This window comes from Artemia sp. Qi Xiang Cuo, chromosome 19 (assembly GCF_049724085.1).
Source record: "Artemia sp. Qi Xiang Cuo chromosome 19, ASM4972408v1, whole genome shotgun sequence".
Lineage (NCBI taxonomy): Eukaryota > Metazoa > Arthropoda > Branchiopoda > Anostraca > Artemiidae > Artemia > Artemia sp. Qi Xiang Cuo.
Window position 1 is genome coordinate 31748779 of NC_142812.1, and position 19944 is coordinate 31768722.

The following is a 19944-nucleotide window of genomic DNA, read 5'->3' on the forward strand; positions in this document are numbered from 1 at the left end:
GGACAACCCATATGCTTTCTCAAAACTAGAACATAATTTGTCCTTTACTGAAAACAAAACATTTTAAATGTTTCACTTTTTACTATAACAAATAAAAAAGTATTAAAACTTTAAGGAATATATATATCAGTATATGTATACTAACTGACAATCCAAGTTCATTTGTTTTTTTTCAGCTCCCTATTCTAGGGGGTTAAAACATGGGTGCCCATAAGCTGAATTCCAGGGGGGGTAAACCTCGTCTAATTGGTACTTCTAATGCTATATAATAGAAATCTCAGAACAAAAATATAAAAATAAGGCAGCATAATTCAGCCAGGGGGAGGCGGGAGCCCCCCCCTGCCCCCCCATATGGGCGCCCATGGGTTAAAATTAAAAACACTTCGATTTTTTGCCCCTGACAGTTTAATTTTTTGGTGCAAATTTAATACAGTTTTAACCTCATTGAAAACTTTCCCTCGGATACCTTTCCTGAAGGTGGGTAAGCTTAAAATTTAGTTTCAGGCATTTACTGTTCTTGTTGATTACCTTGCATTTCTTAATTTGACTGAAAAAACTAAACTTTACTTCTGCCTAGCTTGGCTATCTATACTTTTTACTAAGGAACTTCTGAATTTTTGGTCAAGACGTATTGATTGAATTGCTTCTCTCCGGTGAAATAAAAGACTTGCGTGATTCGCTGGCCAACAGTTCGTTTCAAACCGCAAAAATAAGAAATTTAGTCCATAATTTTAGCCAAGATATCTTGTAAATCCTTAGTTCTGATCAAGATTTTGCACATCTGTGTATTGGAATATTTATCAATTATGGTAAGCGTAAATTATTAATGAACTGTAGTTGGATATAGAAGCTTTGTAAACGTGTCTTTGAAATTCCGACGAACATAAAAATAAAGTCATTAATGATTGAAAACTTGATAAGTATTATAGACTTGTCAATTCAAAACAATAGCGTTTACTTGTTTTTATTTTTAATTAGCTCTAAAAGGATTTCATTTTTTTCTTCTTTGTCCCATCATAGTAAGATATGATAATACAGAAACTTCAGAAACTTGTAAAACAGAAACTTGGGAGAGTCCACTCGATTAGAAAAAAAAAAATCCGTCTCTTGAAAAAAAAAAATTGTTTGGCAGCCCAAAACCCCATCATTGCCACAAGAGCCTCCTGGTGCCTCCCATTGTCTTGTATGGTATCGGATCAAGGTTTGAGATACACATTTCAATCAAAACAATTGAAGAGTCCAAAAACTTTTATGTTCTGTGGTAACATCTTGCATTTCAATGCATTGTGGTCCAACTCTTGCATTTCAATGAAAGAAATTCAAAATGAACTTTGAAAAATCAAGAAAATGTAACTGTGACAAGGTAAACCACAACCATACACTACTGGATAATTCAAGTTATTCAAGTGGATAATTCAAGTGTATTTAGTTTTATCCAAGCAACACACTGAACCCTGGAGCCAGAGGTAAAATTCTAGTTAAGTGACTTTCTGATATCGTAGAAAGCAGCTGAGTTAGGTGAATGAAATTCTGAGGAAGGCATCAAGGGCCTAAAATACAAATTTGGATTCTAGGCTTCTATATTTCTAAGGCTTAGGAGATTGCCTAGATTACGGGTCTATACCTATCTAGACTTGGAAAAAAAGTATTATGTTAATTTAGGGCTTTCAGTCTTTTTTTTACTTGCTCTAGTTCTTGGTAACGTAATTCCTATTGCTTCAGCAGGATTATAAGCCATATTAAGATTTTTTGCCCAATAAAAAGAAAATAGGTTTTCAAATTGTTAAAACATTATAAATCAGGATTGAGCAAAGGTATATAACTCAAAACAGTTTCCTTGTGCCTCATTTGAGCAGCTCATCTATTTCTCAAGGTTTCACTTTTATAACACAAAGATTGTAAAGGTTATCTATTATCAGTGCCCTTGGGCAGAGGAAGGGGTAGAGATAGTTACTTCAAAATACTTTCTCAAAGTCATTGAGGCTTTGGATTCATTCTTGAGAGTTTCATTCAACTTCCTGAACTGCTTTCCAAGATAGACAAAAGCCCCTCATATAGAATCATATCAAAGCATGGGACCTATTATATCTTATTGAAATAAATCAGGTAAGATTTTCGATCTAAATATATAAGTAAATATAAGTGAAAAATATCTGGCATATATCATGATGAAAAGGTTTTCATTCACCTTCCATGAATATGGCCATTTCCGCGCAGATTTTAATAATTTACCATCAGGGGCTGAAACTGAAGGTCCAAATGAGCCTGAAATTGCAAATTGCACCTAGGAGGAGGAAAACAGAAACAATTCCCCAAAACAAACACTTGGTGGAATTTAGTCAAGTCAATCAATGATCCTGTGAAAAAGTGTAGCCTGAAATAACTGATTTTCCCTTTCAAATACTATTGATGGGATCTTCCTCAGAAACCTGTAATGCTTGATATTAAGGGAGTTGCATTATTATAATTTATATTTTTACATTTAGTTTTCGAAATTGAAGAAAATCAAGTAATTGTTAAACATTTTTCATCAGCGTCATTAGTAAAGTGTGATTAGATAGCAATGGAATGCCTTAAAAAAACATCAGTTCTGACGAGAATATACTCTAACTTCTATCATTTCTGAGCGAATCGGTTATTGGTAAGGATTAAGTCAGACCAAATCGACAATAGGGCTCCATCAGTAACAGGCCTTTTCTGTATCTTTGGTTCCTTAGCCACCTGCACTAAGGTTATTGGTTTCCGTCCACGCGCGCTAAACCCATCTGAAACCTGTAATGGCCCAACTGACATCTACACAAAAAGAAAACACCTGATGCCTCCTCTGTAAGGATTTTGTTTTGGGATGTAAGATATCATGTAAGTAGAAAGGGGTAAGAAGGTACGGATTGCACATAATTTATTCATGGATTATTGATCCACAAAGGGGACTAGATTTCTGAGAAACTGATTTACATAATCAAAGGGGACTAGATTTCTGAGAAATCGATTACATAATCGACGGGGAATTCTATATTGATCTACGAAAGGGAATTCAGAAACAATATGGCTTCTCTAATCTTTACATCTGCGATATAAATTAATATTCTATTTTAAATATGGCTTCTCTGGTCCTTAGGTCTGAGAGATTAATATTAATATTCTTTCGAAGCCATAATAGTGTAACTAGGAACACCTTAGATTTTTTCAGAAATTCACACGAGATCAAGACAGATTGAATGTATTTTACGCGGGAAATGGTTTCCAGGGAATTTCAAATGTGACAGCGCAAGGATGCCGAAACAAAGGAACACGCAGGAATTACTTTTAGGGGATTATTGGGGCGAAACAAATTAATCGGCATTTTAGAGATTTTTTTGCGCGAAACAGTTTGAGACATTTTAGAAGATAATTTGCGGTGAAACTCTGTGATCGTTATAATACACAAGTTCCATTTGAACAGCGTTGTAAGGTCCCCTACCCAAACCCCAAAGGGCCGCCTCCCCACGGGCCCCCAAAGGGCCCCTCCCCCGGGCTCCCCAAAGGGTCCCCTCCCCAGGGCTCACCAAAGCACCCCTCCCCCGCCCCCCCAAAGGGCCTCCCTCCCCGCCCCCTCTTTGGGCCCCTCCCCCCGGGTCCCCAACTTTTTTGCCCCCCATTTTTAATATTTTTCTTGCGCACTTGAGACACAGAAGGGCCCCCATCCCACCCCCCAAATTTTTTACCCCCTCCCACCATTAGTGTTTTTTCATGGTTTATCTTATCACTCTTTCATTCTCTTGATGTTTTAAAGTTGATTTAGGATTTTTTTTGGTGAAATGTAAGTTGGAATATTTCAACAGTGTTTTGTCGTTGTTTACCTTGTCACTGTTACAATCTCTTGATGCTTCAAAGTTCATTTTGAATATTTGTTCGTTGAAATGTAAGCGTAGGAATATTTCAGTAGTGTTTTGTCGTGGTTTACCTTATCACTGTTACATTCTCTTGATATTTCAAAATTCATTTTGGATTCTTTCGTTGAAATGTAAGAGTTGGATTGTTTCAGTAGTGTTTTGTCGTGTTTTACCATGTCACTGTTACATTCTGAAAATGTTTCAAAGTTTATTTTGGATTTTTTTTTTCGTTAAAATGCAAGAGTTGGAATATTTCAGTAGTGTTTTCTCGTGGTTTGCCTTGTTATTGTTACATTCTCTTGATGTTTCAAAGTTCGTTTTGGATCACATTCATTGAAATGTAAGAGTTGGCATATTTCAGTAGTGTTTTGTCGTGGTTTACCATACCACTGTTACATTCTCTTGAAGTTTCAAGGCTCATTTTATATTTTTTTTTCGTTGAAATGAAAGAGTTGGAATATTTTAGTAGTGGTTTGTCGTGGTTTACCTTGTCACTGTTGCATTATCTTGATGTTTCAAAGTTCATTTTGGATTTTTTTCGTTGAAATGTAAGAGTTGAAATATATCAGTAGTGTTTGACGTGGTTTAACTTGTCACTGTTAAATTCTCTTGATGTTTCAAAGTTCATTTTGGATTTCATTCGTTGAAGTGTAAGAGTCGGCATATTTCAGTGCTGCTTTTTCGTGGTTTACCTTGTCACTGTTACATTCTCTTGATGTTTCAAAGTTCATTTTGGATTTTTTTCGTTGAAATGTAAGAGTTGGAATTGTCACTGTTACATTCTCTGGATGTTTCAAAGTTCATTTTGGATTACATTCGTTGAAATGTAAGAGTTGTAATATTTCAGTAGTGTTTTGTCGTGGTTTACCTTGTCACTGTTACATTCTCTTGATGTTTCAAAGCTCATTTTAGTTTTTTTTACTTGAAATGTAAGAGTTGGAATATTTCAGTAGAGTTTTGTCGTGGTTTACCTTGTCATTGCTACTTTCTTTTGATTTTTCAAAGTCAATTTTGGATTTCATTCGTTGAAAAGTAAGACTTGTAATATATCATTACTGTTTTCACGAGGTTTACCTTGTCACTGTTACATTCTCTTGAAGCTTCAAAGTTCATTTTGGATTTTTTTTGTTGAAATGTAAGTTTGATTATTTCAGTAGTGTTTTGTAGTGGTTTACCTTGTCACTGTTACATTCTCTTGATGTTTCTATGTTCAGTTTGGATTTTTTCCCTTGAAATGTAAGAGCTGGAATACTTCAGTAGTGTTTTGTCGTGGTTTACCATGTCACTGTTACATTCTCTTGATGGTTCAAAGTTCATTTTGGATTTTTTTTCCTTGAAATGCAAGAGTTGGAATATTTCAGTAGTGTTTTGTCGTGGTTTACCTTGTCACTGTTACATTCTCTTGATGTTTCAAAGTTCATTTTGGATTTTTTCATTGAAATGGAAGAGTTGGAACAAATCAGTAGTGTTTTATCATGGTTTACCTTGTCACTATTACATTCTCTTGATGTTTCAAATGGTTTGCCTTGTCATTGTTACATTCTGAAGATGTTTCAAAATTCATTTTTGATTTTTTTCATTGAACTGTAAGAGTTGGAATATTTCAGTAGTTTTTTCTCGTGGTTTACCTTGTCACTGTTACATTCTCTTGATGTTTCAAAAATCAATTTAGATTTTTTTCATTGTAATGTAGGAGTTTGAATATTTGAATAGTGTTTTGTCGTGGTTTACCTTCTCACTATTACATTCTCTTGATGTTTCAAAGTTCATTTTGGATTTCATTCGTTGAAATGTAAGAGTTGGAATATTTCAGTAGTGTTTCGTCGTGGTTTACCTATTCATTCTCTTGATGCTTCAAAGTTCATTTTAGATTTTTTTCCTTGAAATTTAAGAGTTGGAATATTTCAGTTGGGTTTTGTAGTGGTTTACATTGTTACTGTTAAATTCTCTTGATTTTTCAAAGTTCATTTTGGATTTTTATTTTCGTTGAAATGTAAGATTTGGAATATTTCAGTAGTATTGTCTCGTGGTTTACCTTGTCATTGTTACATTCTGAAGATATTTCAAAGTTAATTTTGGATTTTTTCGTTGAAATGTAAGAGTTGGAATATTTCAGTAGTGTTTTCTCATGGTTTACCATGTCACTGTTACATTCTCTTGATGCTTCAAAGTTCATTTTGGATTTTTTCGTTGGAATCATACATTTCAACGAAAAAAAAAATCTAAAATGAACTTTGAAACATCTTCAGAATGTAACAGTGACAAGGTAAACCACGACAAAACACTACTGAAATATTCAAACGCTTACATTTCAAAAAAAAATCCAAAATGAACTTTGAAACATCAAGAGAATTTAACAGTGACAAGGTAAACCACGACAAAATACTACGGAAATATTCCAACTCTTACATTTCAAGGGAAAAAAAATACAAATATGAACTTTGAAACATCAAGAGAATATAAAAGTGACAAGGTAAACCACGACAAAATAATACTGAAATATTCCAACTCTTACGTTTCAACGATAAAAAATTCAAAATGAACTTTGAAACATCTTCAGAATGTAACAGTGGCAAGGTAAACAACGACAAAACACTACTGAAATATTCCAACTCTTACATTTCAACAACAAAAAAAAAATCCAAAATAAAATTTGAAACATCAAGAGAATGTAACAGTGACATGGTAAACCACGACAAAACACTACTGACATATTCCAACACTTACATTGCAACGAAAAAAAAAAAATCCAAAATGAAATTTGAAAAATAAAGAGAATGTAACAGTGACAAGGTAAACCACGACAAAATACTATTGAAATATTCCAACTCTTACATTTCAATGTAAAAAAAAAAATCCAAAATGAACTTTTAAACATCAAGAGAATGTAACAGTGATAAGGTAAACCACAACAAAACATTACTGAAATATTCCAACTCTTACATTTCAATAAAAAAAAAAATCCAAAATGAACTTAGAAACATCTTCAGAATATAACAGTCACACGGTAAAGCACGACAAAACACTCCTGAAATAATCCAACTCTTACATTTCAACGAAAAAAAATCCAAAAGGAACTCTGAAGCATCAAGAAACAGTAACAGTGACATGGTAAACCATGAGAAAACACTACTGAAATATTCCAACTCTTACATTTCAACGAAAAAATCCAAAATGAACTTTGAAAGATCTTCAGAATGTAACAGTTACAAGGTAAACCACGAGAAAACACTACTGAAATATTCCAACTCTTACATTTCAAAGAAAAAAAAAATCAAAATGAACTTTAAAAATCAAGAGAATGTAATAGTGACAATGTAAACCACTACAAAACACTACTGAAATATTCCAACCCTTAAATTTAAAGGAAAAAAAAATCTAATATGAACTTTGAAACATCAAGAAGATGTAACAGTGAATAGGTAAACCATGACAAAACACTACTGAAATATTCCAACTCTTACATTACAACGGAAAAATCTAAAATGAACTTTGAAACATCTTCAGAATGTAACAGTGACATGGTAAAGCACGACAAAACACAACTGACATAATCCAACTCTTATATTTCAACGAAAAAAACTCCAAAATGAACTTTGAAGTATCAAGAGAATGTAACAGTGACAAGGTAAACCACGAGAAAACACTATTGAAATATTCCAACTCTTACAGTTCAATAAAAAAAAAAATCAAAAATGAACTCTGAAACATCTTCAGAATGTTACAGTGACAAGGTAAACCATTTGAAACATCAAGAGAATGTAACAGTGACAAGGTAAACCACGGTAAACACTACTGAAATATTCCAACTCTTACATTACAACCAAAAAAAAAAAAATCCAAAATGAACTTTGAAACATCAAGAGAATGTAACAGTGGCAAGGTAAACCACAATAAAAAACTACTGAAATACCCAACTCTTACATTTCAACAAAAAAAGGAAAAAAAAATCTGAAATGAACTTTGAAACATAAAGAGAACGTAACAGTGACAAGGTAAACCACGACAAAACACTACTGAAATATTCCAACTTGCATTTCAAGGAAAAATAAATCCAAAATGAACTTTGAAACATCAAGAGAATGTAACAGTGACATGGTAAACCACGAAAAAACGCTACTGAAATAATCCAACTTACATTTCAACGAAAAAAAAAAATTCAAAATGAACTTTGAAGGATCAAGAGAATGTAACAGTGACAAGGTAAACCACTTGAAAACAGTTCTGAAATATGACAACTCTTACATTTCAACGAATAAAATCTAAAATGAACTTTGAAACATCAAGAGAATGTAACAGTGACAAGGTAAACCACGACAAACACTACTGAAATATTCCTACTCTTACATTTCAAGGAAACAAATTCAAAATGAACTTTGAAACATCAAAAGCATGTAACAGTGACAATTTAAACCATTTGAAACCTCAAGAGAATGTAACAGTGACAAGGTAAACCATGATAAAATACTACCGAAATATTCCAACTCTTGAATTTCGATGAAAAAATCCAAAATGAACTTTAAAACATAAGGAGAATGTAACATTGACAAGGTAAACCACGGCAAACACTACTGAAATATTCCAAAACTTACATTTCAACCAAAAAAAAATCCAAAATGAACTTTGAAACATCAAGAGAATGTAACAGTGGCAAGGTAAACCACAATAAAACACTACTGAAATATCCCAACTCTTACATTTCAACAAAAAAAATAAAAAAAAATAATCTAAAATGAACTTAGAAACATAAAGAGAATGTAACAGTGACAAGGTAAACCACGACCAAACACTACTGAAATATTTCCAACTTGTATTTCAAGGGAAAAAAAATCCAAAACGAACTTTGAAACATCAAGAGAATGTAACACTGACATGGTAAACCACGAAAAAACACTACTGAAATATTCCAACTCTTACATTTCAAGGGAAAAATCCAAATTGAACTTTGAAACATCAAGAGAATGTAACAGTGACAAGGTAAACCACGAAAAAACGCTACTGAAATAATCCAACTTACATTTCAACGAAAAAAAAAAATCCAAATGAACTTTGAAGCATCAAGAGAATGTAACAGTGACAAGGTAAACCACGTGAAAACAGTACTGAAATATGACAACTCTTACATTTCAACAAATAAAATCTAAAATGAACTTTGAAACATCAAGAGAATGCAACAGTGACAAGGTAAACCACGACGAAATCTACTGAAATATTCCTACTCTTACATTTCAAGGAAAGAAATCCAAAATGAACTTTGAAACATCAAAAGAATGTAACAGTGACAAGGTAAACCATGAAAAACAACTACTGAAATATTTCAACTCTTAAATTTCAAGGGAAAAAAATATAAAATGAACTTTAAAACATCAAGAGAAAGTAACAGTGACAAGGTAAACCACGACAGAACACTACTGAAATTTTATGCCAACTCTTACATTTCAACGAATGTAATCCAAAATGAACTTTGAAACATCAAGAGAATGTAATAGTGAAAAGGTAAACCATGACATAACAATAGTGAAATATTCCAACTCTTGCATTTCAACGAAAAAAATCCAAAAAGAATTAAAAAAAGAAGCATCAAGAGAATGTAACAGTGACAAGCTAAACCACGAGAAAACACAACTGAAATATTCCAACTCTTACAGTTCAATAAAAAAAAAATCAAAAATGAACTCTGAAACATCTTCAGAATGTAACAGTGACAAGGTAAATCATTTGAAACATCAAGAGAATGTAACAGTGACAAGGTAAACCATGATAAAAAACTACTGAAATATTCCAACTCTTGCATTTCAATGAAAAATTCCAAAATGAACTTTCAAACATCAAGAGAATGTAACAGTGACAAGGTAAACCACGGCAAACACTATTGAAATATTCCAGCTCTTACATTTCAATGTAAAAAAAAAATCCAAAATGAAGTTTTAAACATCAAGAGAAGGTAACAGTGATAAGGTAAACCACAACAAAACATTATTGAAATATTACAACTCTTACATTTCAATAAAATAAAATCCAAAATGAACATAGAAACATCTTCAGAATGTAACAGTGACGCGGTAAAGCACGACAAAACACTACTGAAATAATCCAACTCTTACATTTCAACGAAAAAAATCCAAAATGAACTTTGAATCATCAAGAAAATGTAACAGTGACATGGTAAACCATGAGAAAACACTACTGAAATATTCCAACTCTTACATTTCAACGAAAAAAACCAAAATGAACTTTGAAACATCTTCAGAATTTAACAGTCCCAAGGCAAACAAAGAGAAAACACTACAGAAGTATTCCAACTCTTACATTTCAACGAAAAAAAAAATCCAAAATGATCTTTGAAAAATCAAGAGAAGGTAACAGTGACAATGTAAACCACTACAAAACACTACTGAAATATTCCAACTCTTACATTTCAAGGGAAAAAAAAAATCTAAAATGAACTTTTAAACATGAAGAGAATGTAACAGTGAATATGTAAAACACGATAAAACATTACTGAAATAATCCAACTCTTACATTACAACAAAAGAAATTTAAAATGAACTTTGAAACATCAAGAGAATGTAATAGTGAGAAGGTAAACCACGAGAAAACACTACTCAAATATTCAAACTCCAACATTACAACAAAAAAATCTAAAATGAACTTTGAAACATCTTAGGAATGTAACAGTGACAAGGTAAACCACGAAAAAACACTATTGAAATATTCCAACTCTTACATTTCAATGTAAAAAAAGAAATTCAAAATGAACTTTGAAACATCAAGAGAATGCAACAGTGACAAGGTAAACCACGATAAAACAGTACTGAAATATTCCAACTCTTACATTTCAAGGAAAAAAAAAATCTAAAATGAACTTTGAAACATCAAGAGAATGTAACAGTGACAAGGTAAACCGCGACAAACACTACTGAAATATTCCAACTCTTACATTTCAGCGAAAGAAATTTAAAATGAACTTTGAAACATCAAGAGAATGCAACAGTGACAAGGTAAACCACGACAAAACACTACTGAAATATTCTAACTCTTACATTTCAAGGAAAAAAAATCCAAATTTAACTTTGAAACATCTTTAGAATGTAACTGTGAAATGGTAAACCACGACAAAACACTACTGAAATAATCCAACTCTTGCATTTCAACGAAAAAATCCAAAATGAACTTTGAAACATCAAGAGAATGTAACAGTGACAAGGTAAACCCCGTGAAAACACTACTGAAATATTATATTTCTTAAATTTTAACGAAAAAATCCAAAATGAACTTTGAAAAATCTTCAGAATGTAACAGTGACAAGGTAAACTACGACAAACACTACTGAAATATTCCAACTCTTACATTTCAAGGAAAGAAATCCAAAATGAACTTTGAAAAATCAAGAAAATGTAACAGTGACAAGGTAAACCACGACAAAACAGTACTGAAATATTCCAACTCTTACATTTCAAGGAAAAAACCAATCTAAAATGAACTTTGAAACATCAAGAGAATGTAACAATGACAAGGTAAACCACGACAAAACACTACTGAAATATTTCAACTATTGAATTTCAACGAAAAATAAATACAAAATGAACTTTGGAACATCAAGAGAATGTAACAGTGACAATTCCAACTCTTAAATTTCAACAAAAAAAATCAAAAATGAACTTTGAAACATCAAGAGAATTTAACAGTGACAATGTGAACCACGAGAAACACTACTGAAATATTCCAGCTCTTACATTTCAACGAAAAAAAAAATCCAAAATGAACTTTGAAACATCAAGAGAATGCAACAGTGACAAGGTAAACCACGACAAACACTACTGAAATATTCCAACTCTTACATTTCAACGAAAAAAAAAAAATCCAAAATGAACTTTGAAACATCAAGAGAATGCACCAGTGACAAGGTAAACCATTCAAACGCTACTGAAATATTCCAACTCTTACATTTCAACGAAAAAAAAAATCCAAAATGAACTTTGAAACATCAAGAGAATGAAACAGTGACAAGGTAAACCACGACAAACACTACTGAAATATTCCAACTCTTTCATTTCAACGAAAAAAAAAATCCAAAATGAACTTTGAAACATCAAGAAAATGTAACAGTGACAATTCCAACTCTTAAATTTCAACGAAATCGAAAATGAACTTTGAAACATCAAGAGAATATAACAGTCACAAGGTAAACCACGAGAAACACTACTGAAATATTCCAGCTCTTACATTTCAACGAAAAAAAAAATCCAAAATGAACTTTGAAACATCAAGAGAATGCAACAGTGACAAGGTAAACCACGACAAACACTACTGAAATATTCCAACTCTTACATTTCAACGAAAAAAAAAAAATCAAAATGAACTTTGAAACATCAAGAGAATGTAACAATGACAAGGTAAACCACGACAAAACACTACTGAAATATTCAATCTCTTATAATTAAACGAAAAAAAAAATACAAAATGAAGTTTGAAGCATCAAGAGAATGTAACAGTGACAAGGTAAACCACGACAAAACACTACTGAAATATTCCAACTTACATTTCACCGAAAAAAAAACCAAATGAACTTTAAAACATCAAGAGAATGTAACAGTGACAAGGTAAACCATGATAAAACACTAATGGGGATAGGGGCCCGGGGGGATAGATAAAACAGTAAGGGCCGGGGGGATAGGGGCCCTTGGGGGGGCCCTTTGGGGCCCAGGGGGGAGGAGGGACCTTTGGGGTTTGGGTAGGGGACCTTACAACACTGTTCAAATGGAACTTGTGTATTATAACGACCACAGAGTTTCACAACAAATCATGTTCTAAAACGTCTCAAACTGTTTTGCCCAAAAAATCCCTAAAATGTCGATTAATTTGTTTCGCCCAAATAATCCCCTAAAATTAATTCCTGCGTGTTCCTTTGTTTCGGCATTCCTGCGCTGTCACATTTGAAATTCCCAGGAAATCATTTCCCGCGTAAAATACATTTCATCTGTCTTGATCTCGTGTGAATTTCTGAAAAAATCTAAGGTGCTCCTAGTTACACTATTATGGCTTCGATAGAATATTAATATTTATCTCTCAGACCTAAAAACCAGAGAAGCCAAATTTAAAAATAGAATATTAATTTATGTCTCAGATGTAAAGATCAGAGAAGCCATATTGTTTCTGAATTCCCCTTCGTAGATCAATATAGAATTCCCCGTCGATTATATAATGAATTTCTGAGAAATCTAGTCCCCTTTGATTATGTAAATCAGTTTCTTAGAAATCTATTCCCCTTCGTGGATCAATAATCCATGAATAAATTATGTGCAATCCGTACCTTCTTACCCCTTTTTACTCATGTATAAACTCTTCAAAAAATGAAGTTTAATTGTACCGCATAAAAAGCTCGTACGGGGGGGGGGCTGCATAAAGGTTCCAGCGCCCTCCGTCAATAGAAAGATCCTCCATTTAATGTTTCAATAATAAGAACATAAGGATTTTACCAAAGGTTTCCCCTCCAAGCTCTTCCCCGTGCCCCCTTCACTATAATCTATATCTCTTTTTTTGATTAATATTATATTTATATTAACATCCGAGGATAATTTTTATCTTTCTTTCCATTCTGGTTTTATTTAACTTGCAATGGATGCTAGAGCTAGCAACATCTGTCTAAGATCTGCGGATATCCCTGTTAGAATCGGATCTCCTCTTATTTATTGTATATTTTCTTTCAAGCATAACTTTATTGTTCTTTCATGTCTGATTTTCATTTAAACTTTAATGAAAACGAATCCTACCTAATCCCCTCTTCTTTATCTTATATCATCTTAAGAACCTAATTTTATCTTTATTTCAAGTATAATTTTCATTTAAATACAAATGAAAGCACTCTTAGCAGCATATGTGAAAGATTTGCGCACAACCTGCTACAATTTCCTCAACTCGTATTTATTTCTAATTGAAAAGGTGCAAAGAGAAATATTTAATGCGGACATTTATCTTAATGCATGAATTTAACTAACTTGATTCACTTTATTTTTCATAAGGTTACGTTTACTTCGTAATTGAAGTGGGAGCGGTGGATCTTTGCATAGGTGAGGACGAAGGCAGACGCCTAAAACCCACATTTCGATTCCCAAATTGTCTAAATCTCCATTAATATCCAGAAAAATATATGATGGGGTATGAAGGGTGGGTGTAGGGTGGGTGTAGGGATTAATCTATCAACTCTCTTTATTTAGACTCAGCCTGAATACGGGTGATGCCTTCCTTATTCCAGAAAAATGTTCCTAACAATTATCTCAAAGCTACCTGGAGTGATACGCATCATATTCCCCAAAATGTATTAAATAATGTTTAAGTACCCATCCACTATTATGAAGGAGGGTGGTAGTTCATTTTGTATGCCGGAATTTGTAGGCTCTTAATTCCCGAGACTATTTTTGGGCTACCCCTTTATTTTTGTGGCTGAAAGGGGGTAATAGTGCCCCTCCTATTACAACAATCTTTTTCTATGTAGTCTAAATATTACACTCATATTTCTACCGGCATCGGGATGAAAAAGTTGAATTGCGCTAGGAACCTCACCAGGAAATTTCTTGGGGGGGGGGGGGGTGGTGATGAGGAAGGTTGGCAAGAGCTACCAGGAGCTTTGTTTTCAGTAATTTCTAACGGTAATGTTTATCTTTTTGTATTTATAATAAAAGTTTCAATGCATTTAAACATGTGTTTACTCAGTATTTAAATATCAGAAAACCTTATTGTACAGGTTGCAATAGCCTCAGCCACAGAGAAAATCAAAAGTCATGCATAATTTCCATTCATATGAACAATAATACCCCTCTCTGTCCACTCCTAGTTATGTCGTAGGAACATTAATAAATTAAACAAAAATACCGTTCATCGAAAATTTTAATTAAATTTCCGGTTTTGTGCATAATTCCAATTGCACAGAACTCTTAAGCAGAAGAACTGAAAAAGCGATACGCTGCCAACCAATTTACAATGACTGTTACGTTGTAAAAAAAAAATTTGAAATTAAAAAAAAAATGGATTTTCAACAGCTGAAAATCATTGAAATTCAATATTTGGGACCTTATTGGAATTCCTTATCATTATTGAATCTCGACCTTGTTGAGAAACAAAAATATTTGATTTACAAACCCAAATTGACCTTTCAGTTTGTTTATTAAATTACCTGTAAAATAATCATAATTAGCGATGATTCATTAATGGCGGCAATCCTGATTAACAAATAGTGAATATAAGCCATATTTTACACCCATGACAATCAAGAACATCACAACGATCAACACTTCAAAAGCAAATCAAATTACCTCTATATCATACCAACTGACCATTATAGCAGCTAGGAGCTGTCCTCGAGATCTAAATTCCGTCGTAAGCCACAACCAACCCTTCTACCGCTCAGAGAAGGGCAATATCAGCAATCATACTACAGAATGATTCTTTATAGTATGGCCTTTTAGACTGTTCCTATCTTGTCTTTTTTAAATGTTTGTACATAAATATATGTGTTTGCATAAAAATATTTGTTCATACATTTACTAAAAATACACCATAGACAAATTTAATAAATTATTGTTGCAATTTCAATCTGCAATTGAAATCCAAACCATTTTGATTAATAAAATCTATTTGCGTTGAAAATAACATTTTTTTTTCTACTGAAAAGCATGTAAATCTTGATAACTTCAACAGTTTGTTGGACTTTAAACATGAATCAAAATTTCAAAAAAAATTGGATTTGTTTTTATTTGTTTAATTTCCAGCTACAAAATTTGCTTGATATCTGTTTTTTTTTTTTTACAGTATATACACAATTTATTAAAAAGAAATCAGGGTTCTTATGGGGCCGCAAGCCCACGTTGCAACTTGGTTATTTCTGGCCAGGATTTGAAAAACGATTAAAAATTCAATATAAAAAACATGAGTTATTCCAACTGAAAGCAAAGAGGAACATAAAAATTAAAACAAACAGAAATTCTAGGGGTATTGGGAAACGTGATAGTTTCTATTTCCCAATCATATCCTCACCAATATTTAACCTACTTTTAGAGCTTTTCCTATGTTTAATCCGTTCACAAGATGTGGTTAACCGCTTTTGTGGCTATGTCCATCAATCGGTAAATTAGCAATAAATTTAGGCTATTTATATAGGAAAATCTATGACCTTTTATAGATGACCTTGAAAGTTCTTTTCGTACTCTTGAGATTTGATGTATTATCTTTTCTTGCGGTTTCTGTCTTTACAATTCGCTACTCAAGTCTTAGTGCTTTACTGTTGTCTATAGCTCCAGTCTTATACTTTTCTTTATTTTCTTTCGCATTTTATATCGAAGGAACATATCAGTGTATTATCTATCAAAAATAAATAGAACCTTTGCAAAATTAAATAGAATTTTAACATATTTCGTACATTTTTATTTTTTAACATGTTTCGTACATTTGTATTTTTTTTGTATTTTTTAACATATTTTGTGCTTTAGTTTTGCTCGGGAAACCCAGAATTAGGTTGTCAGCACTCAAAACCGAACAAAAATGTAGACTTTTGGGCCTAAAACAAACTTTTTATATTATTCTATTTTACGAAAAATATTCTGGTCACCCTTGTGCCTGGCTTAATTAAAGTCAATTAATTGTTTCATTCACAGTAATCTCTCACATTGGGTCCGGAGAAGGCCAAGGGCAAGGGCACCAACTGGCAAACCGAGTCAACTAGATGGCAAAAAAGAAAAAGATAGGTCTAACTTATAACAAAATATAACTCTGGAAGTTGTTCCAGCAAAATAATACTCCACAGTACAGAGAAGAAAAAAGGGGCTCCTGGGACACCAAATAGAAAGAAAGATTTTACTGAGGTTGTAAAATCGGTCACCGTAAAAGTCAATTAAGAGGACTAGCGAAACTTCAAGGGCGAACATCTTGCCCTTCTATAGTAGAGGCCGTATGACGAACAATCGGCACTATGCATCAATGATATAGTAATTGGACTCGAGCAGGGATTTTTTCTCTTACCCTGGGAGACGCTTTTTGAGAAAAAGTTTTCCATAGAATATTCGAAGGTTTGGTCACCGGAGTTTCCTCAAGGTTTCTCAGTGTTTTCTCAAGACTCCTGTAAAGCGGTAGTGGTAAGATGGAGCAATATAAAAATTGAGAAAAAACTCGAATAGGAAGGTGGGGTACAATGAAATAAAGGAAGTACTCCAAAATTTTAATCCCACGCTGACTAAACAGAAACTATGACTACAGGTGTCGGAGATGAGAATTGTAAATTTGGGATTTGTGAATTTCCGGAAGCAGCTTGACGAAATTGATAGTTTATTCGCCTGTAAGCCAAATTTTTATGATTTGCAAGACAGCGGCTCGAGATCTTCCATGTTTTGAACATCGCTCTGGAGGATATTGTGGGGAAAGGCAGGGTTGGAAAGCCGAGGAAGTAAGTGGTAAGGGAGGGAGAATACAATTCTGCTTGCGTTCTGCCAGCCATCATTTAGTGTTTTCTTAGGGATTTTGAGGCAATGCATTTTTTAGGCCTAAGCCCTACCCCATTTTGGTTCCACCCCACAGCAGAAACAATAATAACAATAACAAACTTTCATGTTAGTATAGTCCATCAATTGAATTCCAAGACGCCCCAGGACCAAAAAGGTGTTTCTGGTAGTTGAACAGGTCATTACATACTGTGTCAAGAGGACTGAATACAATACATCGTTCAAAGAGGACCGAGTGTGCACGACCGGGTCCGAGCGTGAGTGATTTTTTTGACAATTATCTTTAGTCACGACTAGTTTTTTTGGGAATATGTCGTTGCTAAAGCTAACTCTCATTGGAAAAAGGGGTATAAAGCTTTTTGTTTTTGATAAGAATTGCACAATGAATGTATCGTTTGACGTGGGCATTTTTTATGAGCCAATCAGAGATTGTTCAATATATGATAACTTGATTTGTGGTTGGGATTTGAATAGAAGAAATGGTTATGTTATTTGCTTGCATGTATAGGAATTCCCCAGTTATTTGCTTGCGTGTATAGGAATTCCCATGTTATTTGCTTGCATGTATAGGAACTCCCATGTTATTTGCTTGCATGTATAGGAATTCCCACGTTATTTTGCTTGCGTGTATAGGAATTCCCATGTTATTTGCTTGCATGTATTGGAATTCCCTTGTTATTTGCTTGCATGTATAGGAATCCCCATGTTATTTGCTCTCTTGTATAGGAATTCTCATGTTTTTTGCTTGCAGGTATAGATATTCCCTTGTTATTTCCTTGCGTGTATAGGAATTCCCTTGTTATTTGCTTGCGTGTATAGGCAGACACATGTTATTTGCTTGAATGTAAAGGAATGCGAAGGTTCTTAGATTGCATGTTTTGGACTTACCTTGTTATATGCTTGAAGGTTCAGGACTTCCCAGGTTATTTTCTTGCGTGTATAGGAATTAACATGTTATTTGCTTGCATGTATAGGAATTCCTATGTTATTTGCTTGCGTGTAGAGGAAGTCCCATGTTATTGGCGGGCGTTCAGATGTAGACCATTTGCATGTGCGTTCTTGACGTTTTCGTATCGTCGTCTGTTATTGATTGCATAGGTAGTACCATGTTACCTTAAAGTGTTAACAGGACAACCCCTGTCATATTAGATATTGCAATGAAACCCAAATTTTCATTTAAATCATGTATAGGACTTCCCACGTTATTTGCTTGTGTGTATAGGAATTCCCATGTTATTTGCGTGCATGTATAGGAATTCCCATGTTATTTGCTTGCATATATAGGAATTCTCGTGCTATTTTAAGGGCTTATGTCCCCCCATGCTATTATAAGAGTTTATGTCCCCTTCCTATGCTATTCCAGGAGCTTATGTTCCTTCCTATGCTATTATAAGGGGCTTTTCCATGGGGTTTTTTTTTGCTTGGTACCCATTAAAAAAAAAAATTTCGTGTTAAATAAGTAGTTTTTAGATCTTTTAAAAAAGCTTTACAGAGTTTGAGACACTCTGTTGCCTGATTCCGTTTTGAGACACTCTGTTGCCTGATTCCGTTTGATTTTTCTTTACTTAGTGCTCATTAAAAACGAAATTTTTGTGTTAAATAAGTAGTTCTTGTATCTTTTAAAAGACCTTTACGGGGTTTGAGAGACTCGGTTGTCTGATTCCGTGTCATTTTTCTTTAATTGGTGCCCATTAAAAAAGTTGCTAGTGAAAACCCCGTGTGGATGAGTTGAAATAACAATTTTTAAAAAGAAATGGCTGAAAAGTGTTTTGGGGGAGATGAGTTGATTGGCAGAAGGATGTATTAGTGAATGTCAAGTGGAGGGCGAGGTCCTAGCGAAAAATCTAAGCTAATAGGGGTTTTTGACCGTAAACTCTAGTTTTTTGTAAGAAAATTATGGAAAATACAATTCATTGGTTCATAGGTGAAACTTAAGTCCAGGTATGGATCGAAAAATAAACTATTTCTGTAGAATCTGAGCTAATAAGAGTTTTTGACCATAAACTCTAGTTTCCTGTAAGAAAATTATGCAAAATACAATTCTCTCGTTCAAATGTGAAACTTAGGTCCATTCTCTGGTTCAAATGTGGAAAAACCCGTGTGAATGAGTTAAAATAGAAATTGTTTAACAAGAAATGACTGAAAAGTGTTTTGGAGGAGATGGGTTAATTGGCAGAAGGATGTATTAGCGTAGTTATAGTGGAGGCCGAGTTGCTAGCGAAAAACCCGTGTGGATGAGTTGAAATAAAAATTTTTAACAAGAAATGTCTGAAAAGTGTTTTGGGGAGATGGGTTGATTGGCAGAAGGATGTATTAGCAAAGTTATAGTGGAGGGCAAGTTGCTAGTGAAAACTCTAAGCTAATAAGGGTTTTTGACCGTAAACTCTAGTTTTTGGTAAGAAAATTATGGAAAATACAATTTGTTGGTTCATAGGTGAAACTTAAGTCCAGGTATGGATTGAAAAATAAACTATTTCTGTAGAATCTGAGTTAATAAGGGTTTTTGACGATAAACTATAGTTTCCTGTAAGAATATTATGGAAAATAGAATTCTCTGATTCAAATATGAAACTTAAGTCCAA

General features: G+C 33.5%; 1 protein-coding gene across 1 annotated transcript in view; it reads left to right on the forward strand.

Moving 5' to 3' along the window:
- Window positions 1-734: 734 nt before the first annotated feature.
- LOC148940732 (uncharacterized) overlaps window positions 735-19944 on the forward strand; it is a 146689-nt gene continuing 127479 nt past the window's right edge. Inside the window, 1 exon segment of the mRNA XM_089105056.1 lies at window positions 735-809. Coding sequence (XP_088961182.1) covers window positions 807-809 — 3 coding nt within the window. The 5' untranslated portion in view covers window positions 735-806.